Genomic DNA, 13,787 nt, shown 5'->3' with positions numbered 1-13,787 from the left:
CATTTTCAAATAAGTCAAGAAAAAAAATAAAAATTGGCTTCTACCCAGTAAAAGCCTCAAAGTTCCGCACAACCTATATTCTGAAGTTAATCTTACCTCGAAAGATGGTCAGAAACATTCTGGGTAAGAAAGACACCAATTACAGAATCAACAACTGATCCCTTCCACTGGGAGAATCGTCTATCCCCTAAAAAGTTTTGTAAGAGAAAATCAACATCCATGCAGAAGTCCTTTTTACTAGAAAATTTATGAACAAAAGTAACAATCAGGCAATTGATTCAACTTGAAGCTGGAGCTGTTTATGTATCACCTAGTCAAAAAAATTTTATTGTTTCCCATTGAAGTTCACTTTTGTAGAAGTTCTGTTTGGCAAGGCACATAAGACTTAAAGTTTAGCCTGGGTAGTTAAAAAATGCGTTTATCTAGAAATATCAATTTATTAGCACTCATTTAAGCTTTTGGGTAGAAACTGTCTTTGTTTATTGTTGTGTCTGACCAGGGGGGAACCACCTAGCCCTGAGGGGGGGCAATTGCCCTACATGGATATTTAGGTGATTTATTCTCCTCCATCCTTTTTTTACTCTATATGCAATTGCCCCTCCTAAAAAAAATTAAAATACTATTATCTTTAGGTGGTTGCCCCATAGTAGAATTAAACACATTGTGTAGAGGTGTTATTTATAAATTTATCCCCCCTAAGAATCAAGGCCAGTTCCGCCCCTGTATTTGGCCCAATTTTGACATCCTTTGATTCAATCTCTAAAAGTGATATCAAAGTTGACGGTTAGTTAGAATCGAGTGTTTCATACAGTTTGTGACTCTTGCAATGCCCTACATGTTGAGTAAGCTGTAGAAGCATGGTATTTTATAAGCTTTTATGAAAATGTGAATTACTTTCATGTGAGATTTTAGGATTAGTCATATGAAAGATAAATGAAAAATATGTTGGCGTAGAAAAATCAACGGATTAGCACACATGTATAGGTTAAAACTTTTAGGATAAAAATGGATTTGACTATTGATGTATATTGCTAAACTTTGGCTCACGTCCATACACTTGTTACTTGAAAAAGCAATAACCGAATGTAAGGATCAGACAAGTTATTCAACTCTCAGACAGCTTTGGTGATTTATCACCCAGATAAAAGATTTTAATGTATCCTTTGAAGCTTAATTTTGTAAAATAGCATTAGAAACTATGAAAATATAGTTTGAAAGTTTAGTGAAAATATTTTTAATTATAAACGGATTACGTTAATAGCGGGGTACTTGTTCCAATCAAATGCTCAACTTTCTTTATGTTGAATGAAAATTTGAATGCAATTTATGTGGTTTAATATATTTTGTTAGACTAACTCTAAAAAGATGTCATTTAACTTACCATCTTGATACTCAAAAGTGGCTAGAATCTGTTCAGCACACAAATTAAGGTAGTAAGACATCACTACTGTACAAATTATAACAAGATTTAGTACCTTGGACAAGATGCATGCGTGCAATAAATGAATCCACACGCCCTTGAAAAACTTTCCTTTCTTCTTCCCACCATATTTCTTTATCCACATTTGTTCCATCATTTCCCTCACCTTCTATTCCCATCAACAATTTCCATACCCTATTTGTTTCGGGATCCAAATCAACCTTAGGACGAGGACGGCGCCTCTTGGCCAGCTCAAAAGTGCCCTCATATGGAACCATCACACCCCCATTCCCTATATATGGGACAATTGCATTTTGTGCTTCATGATCTTCATTTATACTGAGCCGCCTTAGTTTCTGAACAATATAATCCATAGAATCCATATACGGAGATAAAGAAGGGATACTAGAATTCGATGAGGCTTTATAATTGCTTGTATCTTGCTGGCTAAATGAAATGAATTCAGAATGTAAATTCTTGCCATGCAAATGCGTTGAGGTTGTTGTGGTTATCCTGGTATTTAGTTGACCTTGAGCAGCAGCAGTGCTACTTGCGGAAATACAAGGATTGATCAGAGGGTTTTCTTCTTTCTTCTTCCTGCCTCTTTTACCTTTAATTTTCACTGGCTTGTTTACATCTTCAGATGTCACAAATTGCACTAGTGTTCCACAGATCTTGCTTTCTTGACTGTTGCTATAAACAGATGGTTTGTCAGGGGTTGATGGTTGTCTTATGTCATTATTCTTCTGCAAATATGGCTTAACTGGAGTTGAGTTCCTGTTGTAAACCATTAATCCACTTAAGGAGCTCAGGTCATTGCTTATAACAGGATATTTATGTGTATTCACATCTGCTTTCTCACGTAATAACACACGCTCTAAAGTTTGTAACTGCTCTTGGGCAATGAGCTTCGCTGTATCAGTAAATGTTAACGCTTGAGAATTAGTTGATGCTTGTATGGTCTTCCAACCAGTTGAGGGAGTGTATGTCAATCTTGGAGAAGGGTTACATGTTGACCGGTTGCGCCCATTTTCCATGCGCATCGTTTTTTTAATGTCCAGAAGGCTTGAGCTCTGCCTTTCTACATCATGGTTTTTGCTAGACGAGCATCCACCATCATCCGAATGCATCAAATTTTTTTTCACTAACCCCCAAGCTTCGTCAGTAAGGCAGTGATTTCTCTTTTTTCCGTTAGGTGGAGTATCAAAGACACCATTGGAATTGACATTATTGTCTGAAGCTCCTACATTTTGGCTTTCTGTGGTTGATGGCAAAGTCTGTAGTATTTTTAAGTACTCATTCTGAGGTTCACTTGTTGAACTTCTGAGATCGTAGACAATTCCTGATAATGAATTCTCCACTATAGGACCTTGTACTCCAGTAGAATCAACTGTTTCTTTGAAGCTAAAGCTTGCCAAATTGCTATCCTCGCAGGTCTCTTGCTCATATTTCTCTAAATTTTGCATAAACATTGTCAACAAAAACGGAAATTTGTCTACTGTCTGTGGCTCATCTAAATCAAAGTTCAAGCTTCTCCTCACAGACATAGACCCACTCTGGCTTTCTGCATCCACAATCTCACCGAAAGCATTTGAATCCAAACAAGGCGTTGTATCTTTCTTTCTTTTGGTATATTTCCTTTTACCCGACGCTTTTTCTTTATTTCGTGCTGCTTTGGGTGTCTTTGGCTTTGGAGTTCCTGGTTTAGGTGTCGTTGCAGGTTTTCCTTCTATAATCACTTTGGGTCTGTGCTTCTTCCTTTTTGGTTTATGTTTAGAAGCATCATCCAGGTCTATGCTTTCATTTTCTCTCTGCACAAGGCTCTTTTCCATTCCTGTTAGCTGATAGGAGATTTCGTCAGATAGAACAGCCAAGTCCTTTATACAATCCGGATTTTGGAAGCAATCAAACTCGGCTGTTGCCATCAGATTTGAGACGGACGCATCAGCAGGCATCTCCTTCATAGGCAAAGTTTCTTCTCTTGCCTGGTTATTAACCAGGTCAATGACCTCCATAAATTGTTGTTTATACTGCATTCTTTGACTGTAAAATTCGGGGTTGATATGATTTAGCAAACCGGGCATTGCCCCCGTCCCAGCAAAACTAATAGTAGATTCTGGAAAAGAATTTAGATTAGGAGGGTGGGTAACTGTTGATCCATCTATAAGATAAAATGAAGGAACATTAGAACATATTACAAAACTGAAGTTAAAGAAGAATGTCCTCACAAAATACTCACATTGAGCTTTCTGACCATCCCAATTGCTGCTTCTGTTACAACATCCTTGGGGAAGCAAAACCTTTCCATGTAGTAGCAACTGATTTGAGGAAGCAGGCATCACCTGGCAATATCCATTCTTCGCTAAGAAGGGAGTCAAAGGTCGTATTTTGCTGAGCTTTGGAGACCAACGGTTCATCAAAACAGCATTGCCGCTACTAATGCTTGCTGAATGAGGCATGAAATTACCAATTGTTGACCGGTTTGCAGAATCTTGTGCAACTGCCTGACTACCATTAAGATCTTGCAGGTGGTCGGGAAGATCTGGTGTGCTGTAAACTCCATTTTGGAAAGAAAGCTCCCAAGGAGTTGAAGCCTGAACTCTGGACAAAGGATCAAGCCAACTTGGTTCAGCGACTTGGTTCCTTTGGCTGTAGCTAGGGCTGGAGACTAATTTCCTTCTTGTTGGGATATTTTTCACTGGTGTCACAGGAGACCACAGGTCCTGGATTCTAATATCCTGATGCTGCTTCTGCGGAGGACCTCCGCTGAAGTCCATACCTTGCTGAGAACTGTTCAAGCACAGAAAATGGCAAATTACATGAAGAGAATCACTAAGCTTCAAAAATATATGTTCAATATATGTAGAAGTAATAAATTTGGACAAAACTAGGAATAAAAATTATGCTTTGGCTTTCATCTGAATAACAGGAATTAGGATGAATTTTACCTGATTTATATAAGAGACGATAGAAAATTCAAGAACTAGTCGTCCAAAAATGACAAACTAAAAAAAACAGGTATACGCCTAAAAGGCAGATCTAGCTCAAAACGGGAAGTGGCCAATTCCACAATAAATTTCTTGTTCACCTATCTTAGGGATTTCATGGATCACAGGAAACATTCTAAAGGAAAATTTAGTCCAAAAACATACTAGTTAGAGAAAAGCAAAGAAATTTTGAAAGATTGATTGCACGCACAAAACAATTTGTAAAAAAATGAAATCAAATAAAAAAAAAAGATTAAAACATTTATAAGAAGAAATTCCAAGCTAACCTCCAAATTCACACACTTGACAGCTTAATAAACTCCCAATTATTTTCTGGGAACGATTTCCACTCAATTGGGAACCGATCGGCGCGAGATTGCCAGCTAGCTAACTATTGAAATGGGGATGGTCAAAACTCACCGCCATCGCGTTGCGAAGAAATGTGGATCAAAATCTCAAATTTACACAGTGTTACCCCCCTCCCTTCTAGAAGATGATGGAGCTCACCGAACGTCAGCTCCCATCTATCAGCGGCCAAAAGACAACGACGACTTACTGTAAATGAGATTGGAAGGGCCTCTTCCACCCCCAAAATGATATGTCACGTAAATACCACTATTTGCAACATTCCTGATTCATGCCATCTCCTAATGAATTGCTTCTCTTACAAAGAGCCCAAAAGATCATCACTTTGATTACAGGGCTCTCGTGGCCGCTAATGAAATCTCCTCACGCTAATATGCTTGTAGCTTCTTGACAGAAAGAAAGAAAACTTAAAAAGAAAAGGACCAGTAAAATAGAAAGAAAAAAAATGGTAATATAATAATAAGGATAAAATCACTCTATTTATTTTCTGATTTATATAGTATCACGGTAGTATTGATTTCATGAAACCCCTCTTCTATCTCACAGCTTTTTATCCATAGTATAGATTGTCACTTTTTTTTAACGGAAGTGAAAAATGTTTCAAAAAAATTAATAAAATGATATCTGCTCTCATTCTAAGTTTCGGTCATGTCGATGCAGTTTGATGCATCGGTCGAAAATTCTCACCTAAAAACTATGTCGATCAATATAAAGTATAAAAAAATGATTTTTTAACAGCATCTACTTATTTCTTACCATTGCTCGACAAAAATATTATTATTATTTTTACTTAAAAATTATATAAATAGTAAAAAAACATAAAGTTACTGTTATTGTTGAATGACATTATAGTAAATTCATATAGGGGTGTCAATTTGGGTAAACAGGTTGGGTTCGGGTCCAACCTGAGTTGACCCGGGCATAAACAGGTTGACTCGAATTGACATGTGCGGGTTATCGGGTTGACCCGACCCAACCCGCAAACCCGAACTGGGCGAGGTCGAAGGTACGCGCTAGATTGCTAAATCGTGAGCCGTCGGATGGGTAGGGCCTGGGCGAGGTCGGAGGCAACTCATGCAAGGCCCAAGGGGCTCGACCGCTCGGCCTGGAAGGTGGGGTCGAGTGTAAAGGTCGCATTTTGCAGGTGCGTGCGAGGTTGGGTCGGATGTCATAGGTGCCCACAGAAGCGGGGCTCGACTTGGAAGGTCACAGGTGGGCGTAGAAGCGGAGGTGAGCGTAGAAGCGAAGCTCGACGAGATGCACGCAGTCGACCAGGTTAGCCGAGTCAACTCCGGGTTATTGGGACAACCCGAACTCGACCCTTTTTTCATATGGGTCAGAAATCTGAACCCCGACCCGTTTCACAAACATGTTGACCCGAACTCAAATTTTTCGAGTCGGGTCTAGGTTGGGTTTCAGGTCGTGTCAACTTTTGACACCCCTAAATTCATATTGAAGTACTATAATTTTACTTTTTTAGTAAAAAAAATAATCTTTTTGGACTGCATAAATTCTTTTTTTATTTTAAATAGAAATTTATACATTTTAAAATGAGATAAATATTTATGATGATGTTTGTGCTAATTAAAAAAAAAGACATTCATTGCTTGAAGTTATGCAATAATAGTTGACTTGAATAAGAAAATGAATGCATCTTTAAAAAACAAGGATATACTAATTTATCTATTAATAAGAAAATAAAAAAATATTAAATGGTAAAAATTTTTTACTATCTTAATTAGCCATGATGAGTAAACATAAGAAATATTATTTTTTGAATTACTTATTAATAAAATATGCTATTGTTATGATATATGATATATAAAATAAGAATATTATTGTCCTGATGAATATGAATGAACAACCTTGTAAATAAATTTGTGACAGAATATGCCTCATTACCTTTAAAATCATGTTAAGATTAGCGTTATAGATGATATCTAAAATTTGCACTAATCTCATTTCAAATCTAAACAAATTTCAAATCATATATATTTATTCCAAAATTAAATTAATGAATGAGACCAAACATTCCACTTCAACCCCAATAAATTTCAAGTTATATTAGACTACTTAACCTACTTTTACCTTTATCCCATTATATGAGATACAATTTACATTCTCGAGCAAAAGCATCAGAAACCAAAAGCATCATATTAAACTATTTAATTTTAATTACAAAGGTGATATCTGATGCTTTTGCTCGAGAAAATGATGATGGATGTAAAATTGTGTCTCATGTAATAGAATATATATAAAAGTAGGTTAAATAGTCTAATATAACTTGAAATTTGTTCGGGTTGAAGCGAAATGTTTGGCCAAATTTATTGATTTAATTTTGGAATAAATATATATGATTTAAAATTTGTTTAGATTTGAATTGAGATTAGTTCAAATTTTGGATATCATTTATAGCGCTAATCTCAACATAATTCCAAAGGGTAATGAGGTATATTATGACACAAATTTATTTACAAGTTTGTTTATTAATATTTATCAGGACAGTAATGTCCTTATTTTATATATCATATATCATAATAATAACACATTTTATTAATAAGTAATTTAAAAATAATATTTTCTATGTCTACTCATAATAGCTAATTAAGAGAGCAAAAATTTTCACCATTAAATATATATTTTTTATTTTCTTATTAATAAACAAATTAACATATCCTTATTTTTGAAATATGCATTCATTTTCTTATTCAAGTAAACCATTATTACATAACTTCAAATATTAGTTTTTTTTTTTAATTAGCAACAAACATCCTCTTAAATATTTATCTCATTTTAAAATTTATAAATTTCTATTTAAAATAATTAAAAAATTTATGTCGCCTAAAAAAAATTTCTTTACTAAAAAAATAAAAGTAAAGTACTTCCATATGAATTTAGAGGTATTAAAAGTTGACCCGACCCGAAATCCAACACGGACCCAACATGGAAAAATCCATGTTCAGGTCAACCCGTTTGTAAAACGGGCTGGGTTCGGGTTTGAATTTCTAACCCGTATGAAAAATGGGTCGGTTCAGGTTGACCTGACAACCCGGAGTTGACCCGTCTAGCCTGGTGGACTGTGCCCACCTCGTCGAGCTCCGATTTCGCGTGCACCTGCGATTTTTTAAGTAAAAAAATAATAATATTTTTGCTGAGCAAAAGTAAGGAGATATTTTTAAAAAATTATTTTTTTACACGTCGTGCCAATATAGTTTTTAGGTGAGAATTTTCAACCATTGCATCAAAACGATATCGTTATGACAAATATTATTTTTATTAATTTTTCACTTTCTTAAAAAAACTGCACTATGGATAAAAAATTGTGAGATGGAGAAACATCCTCTTAAATATTTATCTCATTTTAAAATTTATAAATTTCTATTTAAAATAATAAAAAAATTTATGTCGCCTAAAAAAAATTTCTTTACTAAAAAAATAAAAGTAAAGTACTTCCATATGAATTTAGAGGTATTAAAAGTTGACCCGACCCGAAATCCAACACGGACCCAACATGGAAAAATCCATGTTCAGGTCAACCCGTTTGTAAAACGGGCTGGGTTCGGGTTTGAATTTCTAACCCGTATGAAAAATGGGTCGGTTCAGGTTGACCTGACAACCCGGAGTTGACCCGTCTAGCCTGGTGGACTGTGCCCACCTCGTCGAGCTCCGATTTCGCGTGCACCTGCGATTTTTTAAGTAAAAAAATAATAATATTTTTGCTGAGCAAAAGGAGATATTTTTAAAAAATTGTTTTTTTACTTGTCGTGCCAATATAGTTTTTAGGTGAGAATTTTCAACCATTGCATCAAAACGATATTGTTATGACAAATATTATTTTTATTAATTTTTTATTAATTTTTCACTTTCTTAAAAAAATGACAATCTGCACTATGGATAAAAAATTGTGAAATGGAGAGGGGATTTATAAAACCAATACTAACATAACAATGTATAAATCAGAAAACAAACTAAATGATTTTGTACTTATTACTATATTATCATATTTTTTCTTTCTATTTTATTGGTTCTTTTCTTTAAGTTTTTTTTTTCCGAAGAAGCTACAAACATACAAGGCGTGAGGAGATTTTCTTAGCGGCTATGAGAGCCCTGAAATCAAAGTCATGGTCTTTTGAGCTCTTTGTCATTAGGAGATGACATGAATCAGTAATGTTGCAAATGTGGTATTTACGTGACCGATCATTTTGAGGTGGAAGAGACACTTGCAATCTCATTTAAAGTCAATCACTGCCGCCATCTTTTGGTCACAGGGAGATGTGAGCTAATGCCCGATGAGCTCCATCTTCTAGAAGGGGGGGCCACAGTGTAAATTTGATATTTTGATCCCCATTTTTTTGTAGTGCGATGGAGCCGGTGTGAGCATTCCCCATTTCAATAGTTGGTCGGCAATCTCGCGCCAATTGGTTGTCGATCGAGTGGCAATCATTCCTGGAAAAGTAGGGGGAGTTATATTCATCTGCCAAGTGTGTGGATTTGGAGGTTAGCTCGAAATTTCTTCTTGTAAATGCTTTGATTTATATTTTGATTTTATTATATTTTTTTAAACTGTTTTGTGAGTGCATTCAATCTATCAAAAATTCTTTGCTTTTCCCTAACTAATATGCTTTTGGAGAGGATTGTCTTGTTCAATGCACGCTAAATTTTATTTCAAAATTTTTCATATGATCCATGAAATCCCTAAGATAAGTGAATACAAAATTTATGGTGGAATTGGCCACATCCCATTTTGAGCTAGATCTGCCTTTTAGGCGTATTTCTATTTTTTTTTTCATTTTTATATAGACAGTTCTTGAATTTTCCGTCGTTTCTTATACAAATCAGGTAGTATCAAATATAATAAGAAGAATATCATATCATATGGGAAGACGATCATGATATTCTACAAGTATATTTAAAAATAGAAATGATTTTGAAAAAGAAATTTACATTTCAAGAGATTTTTCACTTGCTTTATAGAAATAAAACAAGATTTATTTTAATCTTGAGTTCTCAAATCCCTATAAGGGTAAGCTCCTATAGTTAATTACATCCTAAGAGAGGTGCTCCTAAGAAAATTCTCGATTAAAACGTCGATTTCATACCCTTTGATTACAAAGTAGAAGACAATGAAAGAAGCATAAATTTTTTCAAGGAGAAAACTCAATGTTGAATAGTTCTTAGCGGGTTAAAGGAAAAGTAGGAGATGCTGTATTCTGAGAAGCTCGGATGTAACCCTAGCCTATCATATGTTAGGCTTTACATTTTAAGAGAAAATTTTTATGTTTGAAATGACATTTTATTAAAAGTTTGGGATTATATTCCCGGAGGGTGGGAACTTATGATTTTGGATCTGTCCCGGATCCTAACTAAATTGGGTACTGCAAAGTAGTAACCCAAACCTATCTAATGAAGTGCAAATTTGAACTTACTCCGATCTGGATTGGGGAGCTTGGTAATCACCTAAGCGCTTTAAAATAAAGTGTTAGTACTCTTTATGAAAGATGGGTAGGGAAGTTATTTACGTTTTGAGGAATTAGGGCCGACGTTTAAAACATATTCTAATTGGCCCCTTGACTTTGTGTAAGTGAAATGATGCTTGAAATAATGCAATTAAATTTTGTTGACTCTTTAATTTGTTTCTAATGAAATGCATACTAATTGATATTTGAATGCTTTAATTGATATGATGCAGTTTTAAAATCAGGCTTAGAAAATACATTTTTTTTCTAGAGATTGTATAACATCTCATTGACAGAACTACATTATAATAGGCCAGGTGGTCTGAAAGAACATACAGGCGGGAAGGTGCCTAACAAAGAGGATAAGATTTAATATGAAGTATGCAAACTCTTGGCGATCCCGAACTTATTTCTTAAGATCGATTATCTTTGTATGTGGGCTTAAAAAATTATTTAAATTTCAAATAGAAAAGGCTTTAATCGTAGCCTCACGAACCTCCAAACGATTTCAGACTAAAAAGAAACCTAAAAAAACAGACAATATCAACTGCGCAAACAATGTAAACAATCAATAAAATTAGTCAATTAATTACAACCTAGGGTCTGCAGAAATTAAAAGTGGCCGGGTACCATTAATAATAACCCAGGTTCTAATCCTATAAAAATGAAGCAAGTGAATTTGAGTGGAATATTCTCTATTTTTAATTTTGTCTTCTCTCCTTCTACGAGCTCCTTAGGTTCATCGGCTCCAGATATTCAAATAAAAAGAAACTCCACTATGAAGGGGTATTTTCTTTTCTTTTTGGATGTTGAAATCATTCTAACTAATCTTCAAATGGAAGGGAACACTCTCCTAAGGGATATTCCCTGCTCTTTGGATTCTAAGTTGGATGGTGATATCTCATCTCAAAGCCAACTTTTGCAACTCGATTACAATTAAATTACACATATATAAAATCAAAATACTAGATTAACACAACCTGCAAGGTTATCTCAAGCAGTTATAATCAAACTCAACATCACAAGCAATAAATATATTTACATTGCTCAAATTTAAAGTAAAGCCACACTTGGTCATGCTGTTTTTAATTTTAAGGGAGGCTTATCGAACCCGACATAAAAATTTTGGGTTAGGATCTTGATTTTCGACCCGTTTCGAATTCCATGTCGGGTTCGGGTTGACCCAGAAACTTGAGAATGATCCGGTTTTGACCCGGATCGGCGTATTTACGGGATTTGGCTGAAGAAGCGCACGAAACAAAGGAAGTTCTTCATAGCGAGCAAACTCCCGTCTTTGCTTCCGATCAAAATGTTGTAACTTACTACCCGACTAGAAGGGAACGTCGTCCAAGGAGCAAAGTTGAACAACGACGACATTAACAGCGAGCAAACCCCCATCGATGCTTCCGATCAAAATGTTGCAACTTCTGATCCAATCAGAAGGGAACGTCGTCCAAGGAGCGAAGTCAAACAACAACGAAGGAGCCGGCGAGGCGACGACTCCTTCATAGCGAGCGAACTCCCTTCGTTGCTTCCGATCAAAATGTTGTAACTTCCGATTCGATGGGAAGAGAACGTCGTCCAAGGAGTGAAGTCGAATAACAACGAAGGTGTCACGACCCAACCCGACCGGGACGGATCCCGCTCGCATCGGACCGCGACACAGCTAACAAATCCAGGATCTGGCTTTGGAATTTGCTTCAGAACTTTCTTCAAAAGATAACACAGACAGAAAAAAAATACATAGCTACTATAAACATCCAAACACAGCGCAGTTCATCTATCTTTTCTTTCATCAAAATAATCATATACAGATACAGTGCATGACTTCAGACAGAAAGAACAGAACAGAACAGAAAAGCCATGACTGTATAAAAATCAAAAGTATCAAGTACCTAATCACAGATTAGACTAAGAACGTCTAGTCCAAGACCTCCTTCCCTTTCTCAGAACCTGAAAACCACGCAGAAAACAAGGATGAGCTAACAGCTCAGCAAGACATCAATCACCAATCAAAATCATCAGAAACTCACATCAGAAAAGTATCAGTACAGAAATTGAACAATCATACAGAAATCTTATAACAGACAGAACAGATAATATCTCAATCAGAAATCAAACATCGGATACGAAAGACTGAAGTCATATCAAAATCCCAATTCAAATCAGAGATAATAAAGCTTCAAATCACAGATCAGATAGGATCGTACAGAATAATCAGAATAACTCACAAAGCAGATTCAGATATCAGATTTCAGATGTCCCTGAAACAAACAGAATCTCGACGGAAACTTTTGCAACTCGATTACAATTAAATTACACATATATAAAATCAAAATACTAGATTAACACAACCTGCAAGGTTATCTCAAGCAGTTATAATCAAACTCAACATCACAAGCAATAAATATATTTACATTGCTCAAATTTAAAGTAAAGCCACACTTGGTCATGCTGTTTTTAATTTTAAGGGAGGCTTATCGAACCCGACATAAAAATTTTGGGTTAGGATCTTGATTTTCGACCCGTTCCGAATTCCATGTCGGGTTCGGGTTGACCCAGAAACTTGAGAATGATCCGGTTTTGACCCGGATCGGCGTATTTACGGGATTTGGCTGAAGAAGCGCACGAAACAAAGGAAGTTCTTCATAGCGAGCAAACTCCCATCTTTGCTTCCGATCAAAATGTTGTAACTTACTACCCGACTAGAAGGGAACGTCGTCCAAGGAGCGAAGTTGAACAACGACGACCTTAACAGCGAGCAAACCCCCATCGATGCTTCCGATCAAAATGTTGCAACTTCTGATCCAATTAGAAGGGAACGTCGTCCAAGGAGCGAAGTCAAACAACAATGAAGGAGCCGGCGAGGCGACGACTCCTTCATAGCGAGCAAACTCCCTTTGTTGCTTCCGATCAAAATGTTGTAACTTCCGATTCGATGGGAAGAGAACGTCGTCCAAGGAGTGAAGTCGAACAACAACGAAGGAGTGAGTGAGGCAGCGAGCGAACTCCCGTTGTTGCTTTGATGCTTTCGATCAAAATGTTGCAACTTTCGATTCGACTGGAAGAGAACGTCGTCCAAGGAGCGAACAACGAAGGGGAGTCACTTGGCGGGTCGGGTTTGAGTCCGAAAAATTGACTCATTTGCAAAAATGGGTCAGGTCGAACAGTTCCGGATTAGTTTCAGGTTGGAACCAAACTCGAGCCATGACTTGATTTTGACAGCCCTAGCTTTGTACGAAGATCCAGCACATAAACATATGAAAGAGATGGTATAGCATTCATAAGAGACACTAGAGTTTTTACAAGGAATCCCCTGAAAAGGGGGAAAATAACGAGGCCTGAGCAAGTTTGAAATGATCCACTAATGTTTGTAGCTGATTACAAATGAGGCCCTTAATTGGGGGGAATGCCTTAGTTTGATGTAGCAAATATACATCATATAGATTGTATTACATGGTTGGAATTAGAAGAATTAGTATTCACATGTTCATTTAGTTGGTAGGACCTAGTCGGCGGATGATAGAGGTCAAAAAATTATTGTCTGACGATGGAGGT

At 36.2% G+C, this 13,787-nt stretch overlaps 1 protein-coding gene across 2 annotated transcripts in view; it reads right to left on the bottom strand.

Annotated features, from left to right (window-relative positions):
- Positions 1-13,787, bottom strand: part of LOC110100031 (protein ROS1A) — a 32,791-nt gene that overhangs the window by 10,191 nt on the left and 8,813 nt on the right. For both annotated transcript variants that reach the window (XR_003701758.1, XM_020827400.2), the window contains 3 exons: positions 3,660-4,210; positions 1,476-3,581; positions 97-187 (listed from right to left, as the gene is read on the bottom strand). Coding sequence is in view for 1 of the 2 variants with exons in the window: in XM_020827400.2 (XP_020683059.1) it covers positions 97-187; positions 1,476-3,581; positions 3,660-4,197 (2,735 nt within the window). In the remaining variant the exon portion in view is untranslated. Of the gene's footprint in view, positions 1-96; positions 188-1,475; positions 3,582-3,659; positions 4,211-13,787 lie in introns of those variants that run through there.

This window comes from Dendrobium catenatum, unplaced genomic scaffold, assembly GCF_001605985.2.
Source record: "Dendrobium catenatum unplaced genomic scaffold, ASM160598v2 fragScaff_scaffold_993, whole genome shotgun sequence".
Lineage (NCBI taxonomy): Eukaryota > Viridiplantae > Streptophyta > Magnoliopsida > Asparagales > Orchidaceae > Dendrobium > Dendrobium catenatum.
This window is presented reverse-complemented; position numbering and strand designations above follow the sequence as displayed.